At 49.5% G+C, this 24,747-nt stretch overlaps 1 protein-coding gene across 1 annotated transcript in view; it reads right to left on the reverse strand.

Moving 5' to 3' along the window:
• hydin (HYDIN axonemal central pair apparatus protein) overlaps positions 1–24,747 on the reverse strand; it is a 946,920-nt gene that overhangs the window by 202,452 nt on the left and 719,721 nt on the right. Inside the window, exon 27 of the mRNA XM_085992020.1 lies at positions 18,453–18,583. Within this exon, the coding sequence (XP_085848146.1) occupies positions 18,453–18,583 (131 nt within the window). The remainder of the gene's footprint in view (positions 1–18,452; positions 18,584–24,747) is intronic.

A 24,747-nucleotide genomic window follows, 5' to 3' on the forward strand; every position in this document is an offset into this window, starting at 1 on the left:
AGTTTTTCCAGCATTTTCTGTTGTTATTTTGGATTTCCAACATCTGCAGTATTTTGCTATCGAGTAGGAGTAAAGGGTAGCTATTCACAGTGGCAGAAGGTGGATAGTGGTGTTTCACAAGGATCAGTGCTGGGACCATTCCTGCTCACAATTTACATTAACAATTTAGACTTGGGAATCAAAAACACAATCAACACACAATCTCTAAATTTGCGGATGACACCAAATTTTGGGGGGGGTATAGTCAATACTGAGAAAGACTGCAACAAGTTACAGGAGGACATTAATAAACTTGCAGAATGGGCATATAATTGGCAAATGAAATTCAACACAGATAAATGTGAGGTATTACATTTTAGTAGGAAGAATAGGGAGGTCACTTATCACTTGGAAGGTGCGAGTCTAGGTGGAGTAGAGGAACAAAGGGATCTCGGAGTACAAATACACAAATCATTAAAAGTTGCACCACAGGTTAGCAAGGCCATAAAAAAGCAAACCAAGCACTAGGGTTTATTTCTAGAGGGATAGAATTGAAAAATAGGGAAGTTGTAGGAACGGAGGTTCCTATCAAAAAGACTGAGTTCGACTCAGATAATTAAATTAATGAACTTTAATGAAAACAAACGAGTTTAAACTGGAAACTGCTAGGACACATCAATAACAGGTCTATTCTCCTTGAGGGCTCCACGAGGACTGATCCCCTGATCAGGAGAGTGACGTCATGACGTCATCACGTTCTTCTCGCCGTTGGGGCATCACGTGACTAACGGCATGATGTCATCACGTGCTGTAAAGGTAACTGGCATTGTACAGTCAAACAGTGTAATTAAAGGTACAGGCACAGACAGTAACTACATTGCTGTTAAAGGAATTATGTACAACCGCTCTGAGTCCTTTGGTGGCTCCGCCACATGCGCCCCCCTAGAATTGTCTTTAACAGAAAAGGTGAGGCGAGGAGGAGGCCTGATGAGCCTGTCCGATCGACTTCGATACCCTGGTAGAGGAATTTGACGACCAGTGGACGCGTTGGCAGTCGGTGGCGGCTGAGCAGACGGGTTGTCAGGCGGCTTTGGTTGATCAGGTGCAGCGGCCACGGGCGGTCGGCCACGTTTGGATGGTTGAGCGACTACGACAGGGTGGCAGGGTGGTCCAGGTCCAGGTGAGCCGGCTTCAAGCGGTCCACCGAGATGTGATCCGGTTTCTCTCCGACGTCGACCAAAAAGGATTTGTCACCCGGTTCGATGACGCGGAAAGGACCAGTGTAAGGAGGCTTGAGCGGATCCCGGTGAGCGTTGTGTCGGATGAAGACATACTCCGCAGTCTTCAGTCCCGGTGGCACGTAGGAGGTCTGCAAACCGTGATTGGACGTAGGGATCGGGACAAAGCATCTGGCCGCTTCTTGGTGGCGAACAAGTTGCTGGGAGGCGGACCATGGCTCTGTGGGAGAAGGGAGGACATCTCCTGGTACCCGGAGCGGCTGGCCATAGATGAGTTCAGCTGAAGACGATTGTAGATCATCTTTGGGCACCGTACGGAGATCCAACAGGACCCATGGGAGTCTGTCCACCCATCCTGTGCCTTGAAGACTGGCCCGAAGAGAGGCTTTAAGCGACCTGTGGAATCGCTCGCAAAGGCCATTTGCCTGTGGATGATAGGCGGTGGTGCGATGAAGCTTGGTACCGAGCCCCTGAGCCACAGCGTTCCAAAGATCCGAGGAAAATTGTGGCCCGCGGTCAGAGGAGATGTCCGTCGGTACTCCAAAACGGGCGACCCAACAGGAGATGAAAGCTCTAGCGACGTCTGCCGACGTGGTGGAAACCAAAGGAATTGCCTCTGGCCACCTAGTGGTGCGGTCCACTATGGTAAGGAGATGAGTATAACCCTGAGAAGGCGGAAGCGGCCCTACGAGGTCCACATGCACGTGGTCGAAACGATGCTCCGGAACAGTAAACGCAGCCACTGGAGCCTTGACATGACGCTGGACTTTGCCCTTCTGGCATACGACGCAGGTATTAGCCCAGTCACGGACATCGATGTGCATACCTTTCCAGACGAACTTGGCTGACATAAGCCGTTGCGAAGCCTTCATCCCTGGGTACGACAACCCGTGTATGGCATCAAAAACCCTCCGGCGCCATGCGACTGGCACTATGGGATGAGGAACTCCCATGGAAACGTCGCAAAGGAGCGTGGCACCTGTGTCCTGGAAGACGACGTCGGTCGCTTGGAAGCTGGAGGGAACGGTTCGATATGATTGGACCTCCGAATCTGAAACCTGATCTTTAGCCATGAGGGTGTAGTCGATTCCCAGGTGCACCGCGTGGACCGTCGCACGGGAGAGGCAATCTGCCACCAGGTTGTCCTTACCAGACACATGTTGAATGTCTGTAGTAAATTTGGAAATGAACGTCAAGTGACGTTGTTGACGAGCGGACCACAGTTCGGTGGTCTTGGCCATGGCGAACGTAAGGGGTTTGTGGTCGACAAAAGCCGTGAAGGGGCGCCCCTCCAATAAAAACCGGAAATGGCGAATGGCGAGGAAAAGGGCCAGTAGTTCTCTATCGAAGGTGCTGTACTTTTTTTCATTTGTTCACAACTGGTGGCTGAAAAACGGCAGCGGTTGCCACGTGCCGTTGACACATTGTTCTTGCACCGCACCGATGGCGTAGTCTGACGCGTCGGTGGTAAGGGCGATAGTAGCACCTGGAAGTGGGTGTGCCAGCATGGTTGCATTGGCCAAAGTGTTCTTGGTGTCGCCGAATGCCTGGATCATTTCAGCTGTCCAGCTGATTGGGTCTTTACCGGACTTGCCCTTGAGGGCCCCGAACAAGGGTTGCATGAGTTGAGCCGCCTTGGGGACGAAACGGTGGTAGAAGTTGACCATCCCCAGGAACTCCTGCAAGGCCTTGACTGTCGACGGCCACGGGAAAGAAGTAACCGCCTCAACCTTTGTCGCCAAAGGGGCGGCGCCGTCCGATGTTATGCGGTGTCCCAGGAAGTCAATTTATTGCAGGTCGAACTGGCACTTGGCCGGGTTGATGATTAAACCGTGTTGGCTGAGGCGCGTAAAGAGGTAACGCAAATGGGAGATGTGCTCCTCCTTGGTGGCACTGGCGATGAGTATGTCGTCAAGGTAGACGAAAAGGAAATGCAGGTCCTGAAGAACAGAGTCCATTAAACGCTGGAACGTCTGTGCTGCGTTCTTTAAGCCAAACGGCATCCACAGGAACTCAAAGAGGCCAAAAGGGGTGATGACAGCGGTTTTCGGGACGTCTTGTGGGTGCACTGGAACCTAGTGATATCCATGGACGAGGTCGACTTTAGAGAAGATAGTATTTCCCGCCAAGTGGGCCGAGAAGTCCTGGATATGCGGGATTGGGTACCGATCCGGAGTGGTGACGTCGTTGAGGCGTCGGTAGTCACCGCATGGCCGCCAGCCGCCGCCTGCTTTCGGCACGATGTGGAGAGGCGAAGACCAGGGACTGTTCGATCGCCTAATGATGCCGAGCCGCTCCATTGTGGCGAACTCCGCCTTCGCAGCTGCAAGCTTGCCGGGTTCGAGCCCTCTAGCCCGCGCATAAACCGGGGAGCCAGTAGTGGTGATGTGATGTTCAACACCATGTTTCGTCGCTGAAGAGGAGAAGGTGGGCCTTGTCAGCTCCGGAAACTCCCCGAGGAGCCGCGTGAAGTCATCTGGAGGAGGGAAAGCACAGGCAATGGAATGCGCCACGGAGGTACCGTGGAAGCACGGGATCGAGTGGAAGGTGGCCGCGTTGATCAGCCGGCGGTGTCGGACACTGACTAGCAGGCTGTTGGCACACAGAAAATCTGCCCCTAGGATAGGCTGTGAGACTGTAGCCGTGACGAAATCCCAAAAGAAGCGCTGACCACCGAAACAGACTTCGACCCGCCGCTTTCGGAACGTTCGAATAGCTGCGCCATTTGCCGCTACGAGGGAAAAACCGAGGTTCCCAGTCTGCGTGTCGAGCTTTGACGCAGGTAGAATGCTACACTGCGCCCCGGTGTCACAAAGGAAACGGCGGCCCAAGAGGGAATTGGTGATATAGAGGAGTTTCCCGTAGAACCGACGGTCATCGCCACCGTGGAACACCCATTAGATTTGGTCAGCCGTCGCCAGGGATGCCGCCTGCGCCTTCTTGGTTTTTTTGGGGGCGAAAAACTGCAGGGGGAACGGCAGCATCGTGCTTTCGCGCCAAAATGGGTGTGGTAGGAGCACCAGCCCGCTGTAGGAGAAACCGGGACCACGTCTGTGGGGGGTGGGCGCCTCGTGGCCGCGCAGCACTGCTGGGTAACCGTGAAAATCTTATCGGCTTCGGCCGCAAGCTTGGCGCAGTCAGTAGAGCTGGCCAGGGCAGCCTGAACCTGTTCAGGCATTTGATAGAGGAAAAGCTCCTGGAAGATGAAACAGTCCGGTTCAGCACCCAAGACCGTGAGCATTTGGCTCATGAGCTCGGACGGTTTGGAGTCCCCGAGGCCGGGCAGCGTGATGAGCCGGCGAGCACGCTCCGACTTTGATAGCCCGAAAACCTGAAGCAACCGCGCCTTAATTGCATCATACTTGCTGTCAGTAGGAGGACTACCGAAGAGGCTGATGATCCGGGATGCAGTTGCGCTGTTGAGGGCGGAGACCACGTAATAATAACGGGTCTGATCCGCGTTGATGTTCCGAATGGCGAACTGGGCTTCAGCCTGGATGAACCAGGCGTTTGGTTGTTGCTCCCAGAACTGTGGCAGTTTCAGCGTGACGGCGTTCGTGTCCATGTCGAATCTTCCACGAAAATCGTTCGTAGAAGTCGGGGTCACCAATGTAGGAATGGAGGTTCCTATCAAAAAGACTGAGTTCGACTCAGATAATTAAATTAATGAACTTTAATGAAAACAAACGAGTTTAAACTGGAAACTGCTAGGACACATCAATAACAGGTCTATTCTCCTTGAGGGCTCCACGAGGACTGATCCCCTGATCAGGAGAGTGACGTCATGACGTCATCACGTTCTTCTCGCCGTTGGGGCATCACGTGACTAACGGCATGATGTCATCACGTGCTGTAAAGGTAACTGGCATTGTACAGTCAAACAGTGTAATTAAAGGTACAGGCACAGACAGTAACTACATTGCTGTTAAAGGAATTATGTACAACTGCTCTGAGTCCTTTGGTGGCTCCGCCACAAAGTTATGCTAAACCTGTATCGAACCTTGGTTAGGCCACACTTAAGTGTACTGCGTACAGTTCTGATCACCATATTATAAAAAGGATATAGAGGCACTGGAGAGGGTGCAGTGAAGATTTACAAGGATGATACCAGAAATACATGGGTAGACATAACAGGAAAGGATGAACAGGCTGGGTCTCTTTTCTCTTGAAAAGAGAAGGCACCAAATTGGGGGGTATAGTCAAGGGTGACCTAATAGAGGTCTTTAAAATTATGAAAAATTTTGATAGAGTGGATAGAGAGAGAATGTTTCCACTTATGGGGAAGAGCATAACTAGAGGCCATCAATATAAGACAGTCACCAAGAAATCCAATAGAGAATTCAGAAGAAACTTCTTTACCCAAAAAGTGGTGAGAATGTGGAACTCGCTACCACAGGGAGTGGTTGAAGCGAATAGTACAGTATGGATGCATTTAAGGGGAAGCTAGACAAGCAAATGAGGGAAAAGGGAATAGAGGGGTTATGCTGATAGATTTAGATGAGGTAAGACGGGAGGAGGCTCCTGTGGAGCATAAACGCAGGCATGGACTGATTGGGGCGAATGGCCTGTTTCTGCACCATAAATCCTATGTAAAACTTTTTTTTAATGCGTTCATGTGGGCGTCGCTGGCAAGGCCAGCATTTATTGCCCATCCCTAGTTGCCCTCGAGAGGGTGGTGGTGAGCCACTTTCTTGAACCACTGCAGTCCGTGTGGTGAAGGTACTCCCACAGTGCTGTTAGGTAGGGAGTTCCAGAATTTTGATGCAGCGACAATGAAGGAATGGAGATACACTTCCAAGTCAGGATGGTGTGTGACTTGGAGGGGAACTTGGAGGTGATGGTGCTCCCATGCGCCTGCTGCCCTTGTCCTTCTAGGTGGTAGAGGTCGCGGGTTTGGGAGGTGCTGCCGAAGAAGCCTTGGTGAGTTGTTTCATTGCATCTTGTAGATGGTACATACTGCAGCCACAGTGCGCCGGTGGTGGAGGGAGTGAATGTTTAAGGTGGTGGATGGGGTGCCAGTCAAGTGTGCTCCTTTATCTTTGTAAAGTCTGTGGGTTGTACTGTTAATAACGACACAGACTTCAGGAGTAACAAACAAACAGGTCTTTACTATTCGAAGGTCAGGGCGAATCTGCCCCAGCAATCCTGCCACAACACTTATATACTGGTGTGGTCACTGTCGGTATTACAGTATACAGAAGCCAAACAAGTAGTGCCACACCTAAAGTAGTTCTCTTAAAGGTGAACGGTTACATACAATAGTTTCCTTAAAGGTAGACGGGTACATACACTACAATCCTCCCTTTTTAGCTTATTACTTACAGAGTCCCATTAACATACATATCTTCAACTTCATATAAAACACTTTACAGATATAATCTCGGTGGGAAACAGTTCACAAAGTCAGTCTCTGCGGGAACAGTTCACAGATTCAGTCTCCGATCTTGACTTGGTCCGAACAACATCTCTTTGGTGTAGCCGGTTCACATGGATAGTGTGACTCCTCCATAGCCTTTTCCTTGACGTAACAGCTTGAACTTTCGTCCTGTTGAACCGGCAGTGCCGACTTTTATAACCAACTGGCTGTCTTGATAATTTCCCACTTTTCAACTAATTTAGCTCCTTTCGTAGGTCCCCTCCTGAGCTGGTAGAAGTGATAATATTTTAGATAGTTATTGTCTTCTGCCTCTTCTTTTTCTTTTCTGCCTTTTTGAGACTCTCGGGGCTCCTTTCTCGGCTGCCAGCTGTAGCGCCACCAACTCTCTATGTTCCTTAGACCTTAAGTGTTTCATCCTGATTTCAGCACTTTGGGAGTTTTCCTCACAAACTGGGCAGACCAGATCCTCGTAATATTCAGTGTCACTCAACAGGTCATGGTAATATTCGGGGTCGTCCTGAGTTAGGCCAGCGAGAGGGCCTTCTACTTCCTCCTTACCCATCTGGACGTTAGCCGACTGTGGTTCCTTCCCTAGACATCTTTCTTGAAAAGACTTCCTCATACATTCATATTCATCACGCTCTTCCTGGGTTGTCTGCCATTCCTTCACTACTGTCCTCATTTGTGAGTTCAATACCTTCCCTTCCATCGGGGATTGCGTTATCCGGCTATTTACTCCTTCTACTGGAGTAGCTGTTTCCCCATTCTTCTGTTCAATTTGACGTAATTCAGCGTCCTTTTGGCATCCTTGTAAAAGCTGTGTTGCCACCTCAGCTAGCTCCATCCCTTTTGGAAGCTCCGAATTCCTTCCCTTTGAAGCCTGAAGCTCGTGTTCCCCTTGTGGAGTCTTGTCACTCCGCCTGTGAAGGAGTTGGCTGGTCGTTAACTCTTCCCCGGGGACACTGTGGATCAGCTTCTTCTCTATTTCATCCACCTTTCCCTCTGGTGCTTGGGTTTTAAGCGCTCGAAGAAGTTGCGCCTTGATGCTCTCTAGCTCCAGTTCAGGGGCCATTCTTCCAGTCTCTGTTTCTCTTCCAGTTGCCTTTCCTTCCACTGCCCGGATTCCCAGTTGACTATGTTCTTCAAGTTGTTGAACCCTGGTCATTTCCGCCTCATATTTGTCTTGGGTTTCCTTCAGTACTTTTATGAGTTCTTGAACCTCTTGGATTCCATGTTCTGCCATGTCTTCCACCTCCAATTTTTCATCGATGGATGGAATCTCTACCGATGAGTCTGTCTTGGCCTGGAGCTCCTCAAACATTTCCTGCATCCTTTGGACTTCTTGCTCATGTTCAACCTTTAGTTGCTCATATGCTTTCACTAAAACTAGCTTTTCGGAGGTTGCCGAGTTAACCCCCTCCAGAATTGTAGCCTGGGCCTGTTCATACTGTTCTTTCAACTTCTTACACTCTGCTTGTAAGGAGTCGTAGAGAGGAACTGGGATAAAATCCTGGCTGCCTGAAGATTCCTCTTCATTTGTTTCGTTCTGCAAATATTCTAACTCTTGAACAGCATCAGGGAGATGTGATCGATACTTAGCCATGATGGCCCTATGGTCGCTCTCAGCTTGAGCTAGCTGCCTCTGTTGTCTTTCCAGGTTCTCCCATTCGGTGTCCCAGAATTGTTCCATTGTTTTCATCTCTTGTACGAGACGGTAACTCAACTGTTCTAATTGTTGTTGTATTTTGCGATACGTTTGAGTCCGGGCTCTGTGTTCTTCCGTCGTGGATAAGTCCTTAACTTGGACAGGCTCAGAATTCTCTGTCAACCTGGAGTTCTGCTCTGAAGCTTTATCCTTCTCGGTAGCATAAGCCTTTATGCCTGTCTTCGTTTTCTCCACCATAGTCGGCAAGTCCATTTCAGCCTTGTCTTCCATATTTGAGTTAGTCTTATCGTCATCCGTTCCAGAATCTGAGCTGATTGCTCATACCGAGTCCTCACTCGTGATGGCTTTTAGATAGTGCCATTCCATGTCTATTTTCTTAATCCACTCCCGTCCTAGAAGTGGTGGTCCTCCCTCAGGTAATACGTACAAGTTCATTCTTGGGTGTTCTTTACCCCTCTCTCTCACCTTGACTCTTATCTTCCCCATGGGGTATACTTTATGCCCCGTGTATGTCTGTAATACGAACTTGGTATTCCTTAAGGGTATGTGAGAGAATAGCCGGTGGTAGTCCCTTCGATTGATGACTGATAGAGCTGATCCAGTGTCCAACTCCATTCTTACTTGGATTCCAGCTATTCTTAGCATGACCCAGATAGTTTGTAGATCAGCTTCCCTCCCCACATTGTGAATTCTCAGACTACCCAGCTCCTGGTTGTTTGGGTCTGAGTCTGAATTCTGTTCGTCTGAACTCTTCTCAGCCACCTTGTGTACCTTGCTGTACTTTTCTTGTGGTGGCTTACTTTGGTTGTTGGTCTTCTTCCCTGACCGGCATACCTTTGCGATGTGACCCAGTTTGCCACATTTCCTACATTCTTGGTTCTTAAACCAGCATTGATTCTGGTCGTGCGTTGTCTTCCCACAACGATAGCATTTTGGTGTATTCGAGGTAATTTGGTCCACCCCGAGTGCCGCCGCCTTCAGCTGCATTTCTGCCGTTCCTTTCGCTGCGGCTTCATGCGATGCAGCTATAAGAACAGCCCTGTCTAGTGTGAGGTCGTTCTCTTCCAGTAGTCGCTTTTGCGTCCCTTCTTTGGACAATCCACATACGAACTTGTCTCGCAGTGCCTCTGTCAGATTCCCTCCGAACTGGCAGTATTTCGCCAGCCTACGCAGTTCGACCAAGTATTCCGCGTTACTTTCGTCTTTCCTCTGCGTTCTTGCATAGAATTTGAAACGTTCAGCCAGCATCAACGGTGTGGGGTTCAAGTGGTCCTTCAGCACAGCCACAATCTCTTCGAAAGTCTGATCCGCCGGTTTATCTGGTGCTATTAGATGCTTCAAGAGCCCGTATGTTTTTGCCCCCATCGAGTTTAGCAATGTTATCGTCTTGTCGTCTTCCTCTATTTTGTTGGCTTCACAATAAATCTCTATGCGTTCCACGTACGTGGCCCAGTCTTCTATCTCAGAATTAAAATCGTTAATATTCCCTCGCTTAGGCATCTTTCTTTCCTTGGGAGCAGCACAAGTATTTCTTTAAGTATTCTTATTTATTTGTTTATTTCTAAGATGGCGGTTTTTCCCGCGAAAATGGCGGTTTCCCGCTCTTTCCTTCTCTCTCCGCCCACTTCAATGGCAGTTAAGATGGCGGTTTTCCCGCGAAAATGGCGGTTTCCCGCTCTTTCCTTCTCTCCCCGCCCACTTCAATGGCGGTTTCCCGCTTCTGTCGTCTTCTCCGCCTAATGGCAGCTTCCCGCGTTTCTTCCCTGGTGGAAGGGGTACGCTTTCCCCACAGTGGACAGGTTCAGCCGCTGGCTGGCTTCCGCACAGCTCCCCTTACTCGGCTCTGTCTTTCTCTCCCGCTCGCACGGCTCTACCGGCGCTGGGTACACCCCGTTCACGGATAACAGTTCAGCCGCTGGACTGGCTCTCGCGCAGTCTCTCTCCCCTTGCTCGGCTCTGTCTCTCTCTCCCGCTCGCACGGCTCTACCGGCGCTGGGTACACCCCGTTCACGGATAACAGTTCAGCCGCTGGACTGGCTCTCGCGCAGTCTCTCTCCCCTTGCTCGGCTCTGTCTCTCTCTCCCACACGTTCGGCTCTACCGGCGCTGGGTACCCCGTTGGCGGAGAACAGTTCAGCCGCTGGACTGGCTCTCACGCAGTCCCTCTCCCCTTGCTCGGCTCCGTCTCTCTCCCACACGTTCGGCTCTACCGGCGCTGGGTACCCCGTTGGTGGAGAACAGTTCAGCCGCTGGACTGGCTCTCGCGCAGCCTCCTTTGGTCGGCTCTGCCTCTCCCACATGCTCGGCTCCCGTTCGCCTCCCAGCCCTCACGCAGTCCGGTGCTTCCCTCCCCGGCTGCGGCTGAGTTTCTCTCTTCCCGCGCCTGCTCCCGGTCTCAGTGCTTCGTGGCTTCGGTCGCTGCCCGGCTTTTCCCGCCGATCGCGGTCCGGCTATCTCACGACGCCGTTGGACCCGACTTCCTGACCAGCTCTGCTCCCCCTCGACCGTGGTCGAGTGCACAGCCCTTATCCTCCGGATTTCGTTACACTTTCCCCTACTCACAGTCTCCGCGGCCGCCTTGTTTCCTGCTGATCGGCTCACTCCGCACCGTGGTAGAAGGGTAGTCAGTGCCTGTTGCTGCTGGAAGCTTTTGTTGCTAAGTCTTCTTCCTTTCTATTGCTGCAGCCTCGTGTTTTCTCCCAGCATAACGACGGGGGCGGTTGCCTCTCTTCGACGCTCTTTAGTTGCTTTGGTAGTCTTGCCGCAGGGTACGATCGAACTCGTCGCCACTGTAAAGTCTGTGGGTTGTACTGTTAATAACGACACAGACTTCAGGAGTAACAAACAAACAGGTCTTTACTATTCGAAGGTCAGGGCGAATCTGCCCCAGCAATCCTGCCACAACACTTATATACTGGTGTGGTCACTGTCGGTATTACAGTATACAGAAGCCAAACAAGTAGTGCCACACCTAAAGTAGTTCTCTTAAAGGTGAACGGTTACATACAATAGTTTCCTTAAAGGTAGACGGGTACATACACTACAATCTTGGATGGTGTCGAGCTTCTTGAGTGTTGTTGGAGCTGCACTCACTCAGGCAAGTGGAAAGTATTCCATCACACTCCTGACTTGTGCCTTGTAGATGGTGGAAAGGCTTTGGGGAGTCAGGAGGTGAGACACTCGCCACAGAATACCTAGCCTCTGACCTGCTCTTGTTGCCACAGTATTTATGTGGCTGGTTCAGTTAAGTCTCTGGTCACTGGTGACCTCCAGGATATTGATGGTGGGGGATTCGGCGATGATAATGCCATTGAATGTCAAGGGGCAATGGTTAGATGCTCACTTGTTGGAGATAGTCATTGCCTGGCACTTGTGTGGCGCGAATGTTCCCTGCCACTTATCAGCCCAAGCCTGAATGTCATCCAGGTCTTACTGCATGCGGACATGGACTGCTTCATTATCTGAGGAGTTGCGAATGGCACTGAACACTGTGCAGTCATCAGCAAACATCCCCACTTCTGACCTTATGATGGAGAGAAGATCATTGATAAAGCAGCTGAAGATGGTTGGGCCTAGGACACTGCCCTGAGGAACTCCTGCAGCGATATCCTGGGGCTTTGATGATCGACCTCCAACCTTTGTGCTAGGTATGACTCCAGCCAGTGGAGAGTTTTCCCCCCGATGCCCATTGACTTCAATTTTACTAGGGCTCCTTGATGCTACACTCCGTCAAATGCTGCCTTGATGTGAAGGGCAGTCACTCTTACCTCACCTCTGGAATTCAGCTCCTTTGTCCATGTTTGCACCAAGGCTGTAATGAGGTCTGCAGCCGAGTGGTATGGCGGAACCCAAACTGGACTGCCAGGTAAGTTCCACATTTGCCCCGTTGCGATCTCACCGGGCAAATATGCACCAATCCTGCACCAGTTCCCACTTGAGGGCTGGGATGCAAAAACCCCTGGCTTTGGGAGTCCCTGGCCACATCTGCTTACATTAATGGTTTTGTAGTGGCAGGAAGAAGCTCTGCCCTCAGAAGAATATCATAGAAACGTCACTCTACAAACAGGACCTGTGTTCCGGCTGATTGTACGGGCATTCCAAGACTCCCACCAAAATTACAGCAGGAATTCACTGGAATGGCTGCAAATGCATGGGGCCAAAAAGCTGAGTGGAACCATCACTGCGTGTGCTTCATGCTTCTTACCATGGTGCTTTCACCTGGTGCCAGCGTATGATGTACATGGTCCTAATGTTGCCTTGTGCTTCTCCTAGATGGTGCTTCAGGGGTGGGAGTGCATGAGTGTGCTGGCTATTGTGCTACAGTAGGAATCTTCTGAGATTAAAATACTATTCGGCTCATGACAACTTAATCAGGAGATGGACCTGCTGCTGGTTGCACCTATTATACCACATATTAGCAGCCTTGCCCTGCATTCCTTCTGCTACATGCAGGAATTATAGGGATTGGCAGGAAGGATCACATATCATGCCATCCATGGCCACTCCTGTCATGCCACTGGTACTGGGCACTGGCTCAGTATGTGGCCACTGATCAGCAGAAAAATAGATCCAACAGTCCTTGTCATGCTTTGAGATTTTTTTTTATAACTTTTCCACAGAAAGGATTTGAAGAAAAGGGTTAGTTTAAAATATTACGTTTTGAAGCAAAGTGTATGCAAAATGTGGTAAGAGGCACTGAGAGCAAACATGTTTAAAATGAGAGCTTTGATGTGGTTTTCCTATAAACTGTAAATAAGAAGGAATTTGTTAGCCTGTATTGGCAATTGCTACACATCTCAACCATTGCGTTTGGAAGTCTCTGGTCCCGGGTGATCAGCAGAGGTGATCAGCAGAGGTGATCTGGAAGGCCTACCCTTTGTGAACATGTGATGATATAAAACGAGACAGAGACACAGGAAGTCAGTCCGGTTTTTAAAAGCTTGCAAGGGCAGTCTTAGCCAGGCTCAGAAGGCAAATGCAGAAGATTAGTTAGGAGTAACATTGTTTAAGTTAATTATGATAACCCGTTGATGTGGGGAAGCATTGTATGTTTGTTATTTTTGTATTGTTATAAGAAGTTGTACTCATTGGATTCAATCATAACTGTTGTTCTGCATATGTTTTCAAAAAGGTTGGTGGGGCACACATGGGGCATTTCGGAAAGACACAAATATCTGGTTAAACTATCACATGGTTAGATATAGGCAATACGGACGCACCCCAAATATAAGATGATCAGACTGCTTCTGAAAGAGATTAGTACAGTGTATCAGAGTGATTATCTAAGTCAACTCTCTAAACTTGTACCAGTCTTAAAGGAATCAGTGAAGCCCAAATGATGCTTGTATGTAACTGAGCCCCAATTGTTTGGAGGCTGGAAAAGACAGCCCATTCCAATCTGACACTCCAGGCCTCTATAGCAGCAGTCGGAGAATCAATGGAAAAAAATGACACTTAGGGCATAAGTCATGGAGTTCTCCACTACAGACGTCCCTTGGACCTCCACATGTTACAGGATTGGGAGTCTAATCATCCTCCTTTGTCCTATGCATGCTGTGAGTGGATTCCACTGCCCAAGATGGCACAGAATACCCTGGCCACCTCTTTCTGTTTCCTAAGCAGCTCTTCTGGGAACTCTGTGGTACTCCACACCAAACAGGATCTCCCTCTTCTACATCACTTCTACAGAAATGGTCCATCTACCCACCTACAGAAATGGAGTCTACCTGCTCTCCTACAGAAAAGGAGAATATCTGCTCTCCTACAGACCCGGCCGATGTCTTCTCTGAACTTTTATCGCTGCAGTAAAAATGGCAATGATGATGCTTTCCCCTTTAAACTGCTGCAGATAACTAAATCCTACAACTTGATCTTTCTCATTCCCCAATGGACCAGCTCCCTTTACCTTGCCTCTGTGCACGTGTGGCGGCTAATTCCTGGCAATCTGTATTGTCTCTTTGGTTATTGCCCCTCTCTGCTTGGGCCTCAGCTTCTCTCTCAGTTCTATCTCTTTCTATGACTTCCTTTTCTTCTCTTCTCCCCATTGCCACCAACCTGACTTGTGAATACAAATATACACTAGCCAAACTATGCAATGACAGCAGCTTTTAAACCAACAGTGGCTGACTTAACCCACACTAGTCTATACATCATGGGGCAGAAGCTCTGCTTCTGCATTCGCCAGCCTGTAATTTTCCACTTATTTAGTTTAATGGAGGCAAAACCATCTCTCCTCTCCACTTCAGAGATGCAAACATACATTTTTAAAAATCCACACGAGACCTTACTATAAGTGCAACATAGCATATTAACAATTTGACACATCTTAGAGCCCTGAATTGACTTTACCTGTCATAAGACAGAATAGCCAGAAGGCATCCAGTGCTGTTCCCTAACTTTGAAAGAAAAAGGGTTTTACCTTGGGTCCTCTGGTCTTTGCTGCCTGCTCCTCTCCAAGAGGGGTTGGCCACAGGGCTTACGGCTCACTTAGGAGCAGGAACAGGAGGAGGAGGAGGAGGAGCAGGAGCACGCCATTCAGCCCCTCAAGCCTGTTCCACCATTCAATTAGATCATAATTAACCTGCATCTTAACTCCATCTACCCGCCTTAGCTCCATATTCCTTAATACCCTTACCTAACAATAATCTATCAATCTCAGTTTTGACATTTTCAATTGCCCGCCATCCTCAACAGCTTTATTTGGGGGTTGTGGGGTGGGGGAAGAGTTCCAGATTTCTACTACCCTTTGTGTGAAGAAGTTTTCTGACATCACCCCTGAATGGCCTAGCTCTAATTTTAAGGTTGTGCCTGATGTAAGAAAACTACTAGGCACTTGGTCCAAGTATTAAACAAGGCTTTAATCAACTGTTTTTCAACATGGAGATCTAGTTGTGTCCTTCACTAGTTCCTGTTAAGGAATGTCCTGAGCAAGCTGGGCACATGCCCGAGTATTTATACTCTCCCTGGACAGCGCCACCAGCAGGCCGCCCAGTATTATTTCATAAGTCATTTCCACATGAATGACAAGGTTCATGTCATTCTTCCCGCCTGAAAGATTGGAATTCCGGTGGCTTGCTTCTACCGAATTAATCAGACTAAGAATAGACACAGTTGTTTGGATCTCCGTTGGAGGCTGGAAGGCACGTCTCCGTGTTTTGGTCCCTGGGTCGCTTGGTTCATACCGGTGGGATGGCAGAGTCCGTGTCGCCTTGATCGACCTGAGGAGGACTGGGGAGATCATGGCTCTGGGTGTGGGCCCCCACAGGCGCAGAGCTGGCTTCACCCTGCTCAGTAGTCAGTGACTGACTGGCGTCCTGGCTTCGGGTGGCCATCCCAGGGGGAGCGCTCTATTCCCCGGGTTGATCTGGCGGAATAGCTGGTCCGAGGGGTAAATACGCAGTTTTAACTTACTGACACCCTGCTCACTGATGAAGCTGTCAGAGCTACATGAGCCGATTAATGCACTCAAAATATGTCCATTTACTGAAACCCTCGTGGCTGCATGGGACAGGCTTTGGGGAAAAACAGCTGTAACACTAGTAGTGGCTCTTGGGGGAGGAGTAGTTTTATAGATAGCAGCTGTAACACTAGTAGTGGCTCTTGGGGGAGGAGCAGTTTTATAGATAGCAGCTGCAACACTAGTAGAGGCTCTTGACCGGCATACTTTAGAAAAGTGACCTTTCTTACTGCAATGATTGCAGGTTGCATTACGAGCAGGAGAAAATTTCCTATAATGGAATGCACCTCCACAGAAGAAACACTTCTTTTTAGATTGCCAAGATGCCACTAGGGTAGGGTCGTCATCAGTGAGGGCTTCCGCCTGAGGCTTACCGGGGGAGTCACTAAAAGTGGTAGCAGCAGTCCGTTCATATGGTAAAAAATAGGCATCTGATTTTTTTTGAGCTAAGTCCAGAGAATATGCCTGGTTATAGGCAGCTAGTAACCCGAGGGTTTTATTCTCCAACAGACGCTGGCGTATGAGGGGAGAAGCAATTCCGTTAATAAAAGTCACAAATTAATTCCTCCTGGTACTGCTCAGCTGAGACAGCTTTAAGGTTACAATCTTTGCTGAGCCTGCGAAGCTCTTGAAGGAATTCGTCAAGTGATACCCCGGGTTGTTGTCGAGTTGTGGCCAGTAGGTGCCGAGCAAAAATTTTGTTTGGGACCTTAACATATAGTTGTAGTGTTTGGATAGCTGAGTCATAGTCTACACAGTCTTCGATAAAGTCAAACACATGAGGGGATACATAATTGGCAAGCATTCGTAACTTATTAGGAACATTCTCACCACACTCCTCGAGGAAGTTGCTGAAGGTACGATACCAGTGTTTCCATACCTTAGCAGCTGTAAGTGAATTCGGGTCCAGGTCGAGATGGGCGGGTCTGAGTAGTTTCTCCATGATGGATTGATTACTACATCCGAGTTCCCTTCTACAGTTTGAATCATAGCTGTCAGTTCCCAAATCACTCAGAGCGTGGAGCAGGTTGCAGTTGATTAAATTGACGTAAGAAAGCTACTAAGCACTTGGTCTAAGTATTAAACAAGGCTTTAATCAACTGTTTTTCAACATGGAGATCTAGTTATGTCCTTTACTAGTTACTTTTAAAGAATGTCCTGAGCAAGCTGGGCCCATGCCCGAGTATTTATACTCTCCCTGGACAGCGCCACCAGCAGGCCGCCCAGTATTATTTCATAAGTCATTTCCACATGAATGACAAGATTCATGTCAGTGCCCTCTTGTTTAGGACACCCCCACCAGAGGAAATAGTTTCTCTCTATCTACCCAATTGAATTCTCTAATCATCTTAAAATGGGTATCCTTAAGATATTATGAGTGAAAAATGAGGCGGGAGATACAGGAAAGCCCTATTCACCTTCATTACTGTGATAGCCCTTAACCTGGGCAACGCAAAGGGGACAGAGATCTGCTGTCCCTGGTATTTGTCCCTTCCTTCTGTACTTTGCGCCGGGAACAGGCATTCCCCGGGTGCAAAGACAGGAAAAAGGAAAGAAAGACTTGTGTCAGCTGTGGCTCAGTGGGTAGCACTCTCACCTTTGAATCAGAAGGTTGTGGATTCAAGTCCCACTCCAGGGACTTGAGCACAGAAGTTTAGGCTGACACTCCAGTGCAGTACTGAGGAGTGCTGCATTGTCGGAGGTGCCGTCTTTCGGATGAGATGTTAAACCGAGGCCCTGTCTGCTGTCTCAAGCGAACGTAAAAGATTCCATGGCACTATTTCGAAGAAGAGTATGGGAGTTATCCCCAGTGTCCTGGCCAATATTTATCCCTCAATCAACATAACAAAAACAGATTATCTAGTCATTATCACATTGCTGTTTGTGGCAGCTTGCTGTGCACAAATTGGCTGCCGTGTTTCCTACATTACAATAGTCACTACACTTCAAAAGTACTTAATTGGCTGTAAAGCGCTTTGAGATGTCTGGTGGTCGTGAAAGGCGCTATATAAATGCAAGTCTTTCTTTTATTCAGTGCTTTTCACAACCTCAGGACATCCCAAAGTGCTTTACAGCCAATGAAATACTTCTGAAGTGTAGCCACTGTTGTAATGTTGGAAATGCGACAGCCAATTTGTGCACAGTTAGGTTCCACAAACAGCAATGTGATAATGACCAGATAATCTGCTTTTAATTGTTGGTTGAATGATAAATATTGTCCAGAACACCAGGTAGAACTCTGAAATAAAACAGAAAATGCTGGAGATACTCAGCAGGTCAGGCAGCATCTGACGAAAGGTCATCGACCTGAAACGTTAACTCTGTTTCTCTCTTCACAGATGCTGCCTGACCTGCTGAGTATCTCCAGCATTTTCTGTTTTTATTTCAGGTTTCCAGCATCTGCAGTATTTTCTTTTTGTACCAGGTAGAACTCCCCTGCTCTTCTTCGAAATAGTGCAGTGGGATCTTTTACGCCCACCTGAGAGGGAAGACGGGGCCTCGATTTAACGCCTTATCCAAAAGACGGCACTTCCGATAGTGCAGTCCCTCTTGCCTCTGGAGGGGAAACTCTTCGTGGTAATAACTCAAAGCTTATTATCCAGTAAATTGAGCAAAGAATGGCACTGATTGCAACAATGGCAGTATTAATGAAGTGAAGTGAAGTGCACTGCTGAGGGAACGTTAATGGTGTTGATGAGGTAGGAACTCCAAATTTACTAATTACAAGTAATCTTACCTAGAGAAAACCCTGCATGCACGTTCACTTGTCCCAGACGCAATTCTGCAGGAAGAAAGAATCAACTCTTGTGCCAGATTGCACTCCTTAATTAGTAAGCGATCAGCCTCCATCTGCAGCAGGGCGTCGTACTGTGAAGGTCAGATACAGAAAATCGAAAATGAGTAAGTGTACAAAACCAACAAAAGAAAGGAATTCTTAATTCCATAAACATAAATAAGCGCTTTTCAATCAGAGCGCGCCAACATCAATCAGTGACGAGCAAAGCAGCACAAGACTCCCAACGCAGCAAAATCACACCATTTTCTGGTTTTACAGAAAATTCCATCCCTCCCTTCAAGCATCGACTAAACTTCCACTGGTCAATGTACTGCACATCAACAGGTAAGCTTAACCATCACCTTGCTGCACTGCAGAAAAATGTAATTAGCTCTTTCTGCTATGAAGGGTGCTTTTGCAGCAGTCACACCCCACAAGTGCTGTGATCTTTACACAGGTGTCAATCCCAATGATGGGTCACGATGCCACACGCATACACCATCTAGATTTAATGCCAATATGAAGGTTAACACTGGCTATATTGCTATAAATTTTGATAGGGAGTGAGTTTGGCATCATTTGGGTGTAGTCTCAGTTTTTCTGGAGTCACTTGCAGATGGGCCAAAAATGCTGAATATTCTAACCAGGTATTGGGAAACATCAGTTTTCCGTATCTAACCTATCTACTCCATTCTTGCAGGTAACATGAAATTCTGCGAGGCCTCCACCGGTCTCCCACCATGCCCTGAGGCCTCCAGCAATCTCCCACCATGCCCTGGGATCTCCAGCAATCTCCCACCATGCCCTGGGGCCTCCAGCAATCTCCCACCATGCCCTGGGGCCTCCAGCAATCTCCCACCATACCCTGGGGCCTCCAGCAATCTCCCACTATGCCTTGGGGCTGTCAGCAATTTCCCACCATGCCTTGAGGCCTCCACCGGTCTCCCACCATGCCTTGGGGCCTCCACTGGTCTCCCACCATGCCTTGGGGCCTCCACCGGTCTCCCACCATGCCCTGGGGCTCCACCGGTCTCCCACCATGCCCCGGGGCCTTCACCGGTCTCCCACCATGCCCTGGGGCCTTCACCGGTCTCCCACCATGCCCTGGGGCTCCACCGGTCTCCCACCATGCCCTGGGGCTCTACCGGTCTCCGACCATGCCTTGGGGCTCCTTCAGTCTCCCACCATGCCCTGAGGCCTCCACTGGTCACCCACCATGCCCTGAGGCTCCACCGGTCACCCACCATGCCCTGAGGCTCCACCGGTCTCCCACTATGCCTTGGGGCTCCATCGGTCTCCCACCATGCCCTGAGGCCTCCACCAGTCTCCCACCATGCCTTGGGGCCTCAACCGGTCACCCACCATGCCCTGGGGCTCCACCGGTCACCCACCATGCCTTGGGGCCTCCACCGGTCTCCCACCATGCCTTGGGGCCTCCACTGGTCTCCCACCATGCCCTGGGGCTCCACCGGTCTCCCACCATGCCTTGGGGCCTCCAGCAATCTCCCACCATGCCCTGGGGCTCCACCGGTCTCCCACCATGCCTTGGGGCCTCCAGCAATCTCCCACCATGCCTTGGGGCTCTACCGGTCTCCCACCATGCCTTGGGGCCTCCACCGGTTTCCCACCATGCCTTGTGGCCTCCACCGGTCTCCCACCATGCCCTGGGGCCTCCAGCAATCTCCCACCATGCCCTGGGCCCTCCACCGGTCTCCCACCATGCCTTGGGGCCTCCACCGGTCTCCCACCATGCCCTGGGGCTCCACAGGTCTCCCACCATGCCTTGGGGCCTCCACCGGTCTCCCACCATGCCCTGGGGCCTCCAGCAATCTCCCACCATGCCCTGGGCCCTCCACCGGTCTCCCACCATGCCTTGGGGCCTCCACCGGTCTCCCACCATGCCTTGGGGCCTCCACCGGTCTCCCACCATGCCCTGAGGCTCCACCGGTCTCCCACCATGCCCTGGGGCTCCACCGGTCTCCCACCATGCCTTGGGGCCTCCAGCAATCTCCCACCATGCCCTGGGGCTCCACCGGTCTCCCACCATGCACTGGGGCTCCACCGGTCTCCCACCACGCCCTGGGGCTCCACCGGTCTCCCACCATGCCCTGGGCCCTCTAACAATCTCCCACCATGCCCTGGGCCCTCCAGCGGTCTCCCACCATGCCTTGGGGCATCCACCGGTCTCCCACCATGCCCTGGGGCTCCACCGGTCTCCCACCATGCCTTGGGGCATCCACCAGTCTCCCACCATGCCCTGGGGCTCCACTGGTCTCCCACCATGCCCTGGGCCCTCTAACAATCTCCCACCATGCCCTGGGCCCTCCACCGGTCTCCCACCATGCCCTGGGGCTCCACCGGTCTCCCACCATGCCCTGGGCCCTCCACCAGTCTCCCACCATGCCCCGGGGCTCCACCGGTCTCCCACCATGCCTTGGGGCCTCCACCGGTCTCCCACCATGCCCTGGGGCTCCACCGGTCTCCCACCATGCCCTGGGCCCTCTAACAATCTCCCACCATGTCCTGGGCCCTCCACCGGTCTCCCACCATGCCCTGGGGCTCCACCGGTCTCCCACCATGCCCTGGGCCCTCCACCGGTCTCCCACCATGCCCTGGGGCTCCACCAGTCTCCCACCATGCCCTGGGCCCTCCAACAATCTCCCACCATGCCCTGGGCCCTCCACCGGTCTCCCAGAGTGGGAGACTGTAGAATTTCCATCCCCCACTATGTAACAGTAGTGCATTTTATCAATGAAATAAGCTGTAATTGCAGCAGTATTACGCTGGTCAGGTTTATAATATATCAGAGAGTGTTATGTGGCAGCAAATGCAATGGGTATGAATTTCCGATCCCAGCTGTGGTAGCACCACGAATGGCTTCTGTAAATTCAGGCTAGGGAGGTGACGAATCAGCCACGGTTGCTGCTACTGATCACTATGCAGTGACTCCGGCTGGAAAATATGGCGGTTTTCGAACATTGGATACGGACACAATCAGCTCAGCTAGGAGTCAGTTGTGGCTCAGTTGGTAGCACTCTCATCTCTGAGTCAGAATGTTGTGGGTTCAAGTTCCATTCCAGAAATTTGAGCACATTATCCAGGATTTAATGATGCAGCATAGAAGGACCAACCTCCAATGAAAAGCAGCCTGGATACAAGTGACTGTAAGTAAATATTGTCTCACTTACTCACCTAACCTGAGAAGTTTGCTGGAAGGTGGCTAAGATAAGTTCTGCTCCCATTTCATTTAATTTTATGATCAAGGCATATTAAAACACTTTAGTTTAAGTTTGGGTTACCAGGACAGAGGGACAGAGGGAAAGTATACAGAAACTGCCTCTGTACTATGTTGACCAAGCTGAAGGCCACAATGGAGAGCATGGTCATGGCCCTCTTTAGCATAGCAGAGTCACCTTGGCAAACCTCCCAAGTTCTGCTATAGCTTTCTTAATGAATTATATATTCAGAGCCCTTTGGACTTCAAGCCCTTTGGATTTCAAGCTACAGCAGTCTTTCTTCTATGCATTCACCATGTTCAGAACCAGATAAGACAGGGCTTCAACAACCAGGGCAATTAGGGATTGCCAATAAATGCTGGCACTGCCAGCGACACCCACATCCAGGAACAAATATAAGAAAACCTCACTGCTGCTCAGTGGCCGGTCCCTCACGGGTTTTGAACCAATGCTGACGGGGTGCCCAGCAGCAGGAGGAAGGCAGGAGTTGATGCAGATGGTGCTATTGCTTCTTAGGGCAAAGAAACATCAGTATCACCCAGCTGCCCTGTTCAAATGACCACAAATGAGGTAGAATCATAGAATGGTTACGAAGCAGGCCATTCGGCCCATCAAGCCTGCACCAGCTCTCTGCAAGAGCACTTCAGCTAGTGCCACTCCCCCGCCCTTTCCCCATAGCCCTGCAAATTTTTATCCTTCAGGTACTTATCCAATTCCCTTTTGAAAGCCATGATTGAATGTGCCTCCACTACCATTTCAGGCAGTTCATTTTAGATCTGTTGTGTCCGAGAGTAATAAGACACAAGACTGCAGGGGGGAACGGTACAACAGGTGTTTACTCTACGTGGCTCACTCTGGAACTGAACTGTACAGATTACTACTCAGTGCTATATACAGGTGTGGTTACTGCCGGTACTGCAGTATACATGAGCTGTAAAAAGTAGTTACCCCCTTAAAGGTATATACATTACAATTCCTCCCCTTTTAGATTAACAGTACCATAACACTCATTTAACAATTAAATATCAAACTAATTACAATTGACACTTTTAACATGCAACGTTAGCTGAAAATAGTCCATTTATATATTCAGTCGTTGGGAAGGCTTCCTGATCATAAGAACATAAGAAATAGGAGCAGGAGTAGGCCAATCGGCCCCTCGAGCCTGCTCCGCCATTCAATAAGATCATGGCTGATCTGATGCTAACCGCCAATCTACTATCACAGAACCATCTCCTGAATCTAACAGAATTAGACACACGAAATAGGAGCAGGATCAGGCTACACCGCCCCTGGGCCCGCTCCGCTACCCACAGGGCCATGACCGATCCAAACCTAGACTCATGTCCAAATTCCTGCCCGCTCCCCATAACCCTTTATTCCCTTTACTTCTAGGAAACTGTCTATTTCTGTTTTAAATTTATGTAATGATGTAGCTTCTACAGCATTTTGGGGCAGCATATTCCATGGACCTACCACCCACTGAGTGAAGTAGTTCCTCCTCATCTCAGTTTTGAAAGAGCAGCCCCTTATTCTAAGACTATGCCCCCTAGTTCTAGTTTCACCCATCATCGGGAACATCCTCCCCGCATCCACCCGATCCAAACCCTTCACAATCTTATATGTTTCAATAAGATTGCCTCTCATTCTTCTGAACTCCAATGAGTAGAGTCCCAATCTACTCAACCTCTCCTCATATGTCCATCCCCTCATCCCCGGGATTAACCGAGTGAACCTTCTTTGTACTGACTCGAGAGCAAGTATGTCTTTTCATAAGTATGGACACCAAAACTGTATGCAGTATTCCAGGTGCGGTCTCACCAATACCTTGTACAACTGAAGCAATACCTCCCTATTTTTATACTCTATCCCCCTAGCAATGAAAGCCAACATTCCATTGGCCTTCTTAATCACTTGCTGCACCTGCATACTAACCTTTTGAGTTTCGTGCACAAGGACCCCCAGATCCCTTTGTACTTCAGTACTTTCCAGTTTCTCGCCATTAAGATAATAACTTGCTCTACGATTTTTCCTGCCAAAGTGCATAACCTCACACTTTCCAGTATTGCATTCCATCTGCCAAATCTCTGCCCACTTACTTAGCCTGTCTATGTCCCCTTGCAGGTTTTTTATGTCCTCCTCACTCACTACTTTCCCTCCCATCTTAGTATCATCTGCAAACTTTGATATGTTACACTCGGTCCCCTCCTCCAAATCGTTAATATAGATTGTAAAGAGTTGGGGACCCAGCACTGGCCCCTGTGGAACACCACTAGTTACTGATTGCCAGTCTGAGAATGAACCATTTATCCCAACTCTCTGCCTTCTGTTAGATAGCCAATCCTCTATCCATGCCAGAATATTACCCCCAATCCCATGATTTTTTATCTTAAGCAATAATCTTTTGTGTGGCACCTTGTCAAATGCCTTTTGGAAGTCTAACTGCACTACGTCCACTGGTTCCCCTTTATCCACCCTATATGTTACTTCCTCAAAGAACTCCAGCAAATTTGTCAAACATGACTTCCCCTCCATAAAACCATGCTGACTTTGTCCTATTAAATTATGATCATCCAAATGTCCTGTTACTGTCTCCTTAATAATGGACTCCAATATTTTACCTACCACAGATGTTAGGCTAACCGGTCTATAGTTTCCAGCCTTCTGTCTCCTGCCCTTTTTAAATAAGGGCGTTACATTAGCAGTTTTCCAGTCTGCCGGGACCTTTGCTGAGTCCAGGGAGTTTTGGAAAATTATTACCAATGCATCCACAATCCCTACCGCCACTTCCCTCAAGACCCTAGCATGTAAGCCATCAGGTCCAGGTGATTTATCCGCCTTGAGTCCCATTATTTTACTGAGCACCACTTCCTTAGTGATTTTGATCGTGTTTAGCTCCTCCCCCCCTATAGCCCCCTGTTTTTCCAGTGTTGGGATATTCTTAGTGTCTTCTACTGTAAAGACTGATACAAAATATTCATTCAGTGTTTTTGCCATCTCCATATTTCCCACCATTAATT

The sequence above is a fragment of the Somniosus microcephalus genome, chromosome 6, assembly GCF_052327205.1.
Source record: "Somniosus microcephalus isolate GS21.2 chromosome 6, FLI_Smic_1.0, whole genome shotgun sequence".
In the NCBI taxonomy this organism is placed as follows: Eukaryota; Metazoa; Chordata; class Chondrichthyes; order Squaliformes; family Somniosidae; genus Somniosus; species Somniosus microcephalus.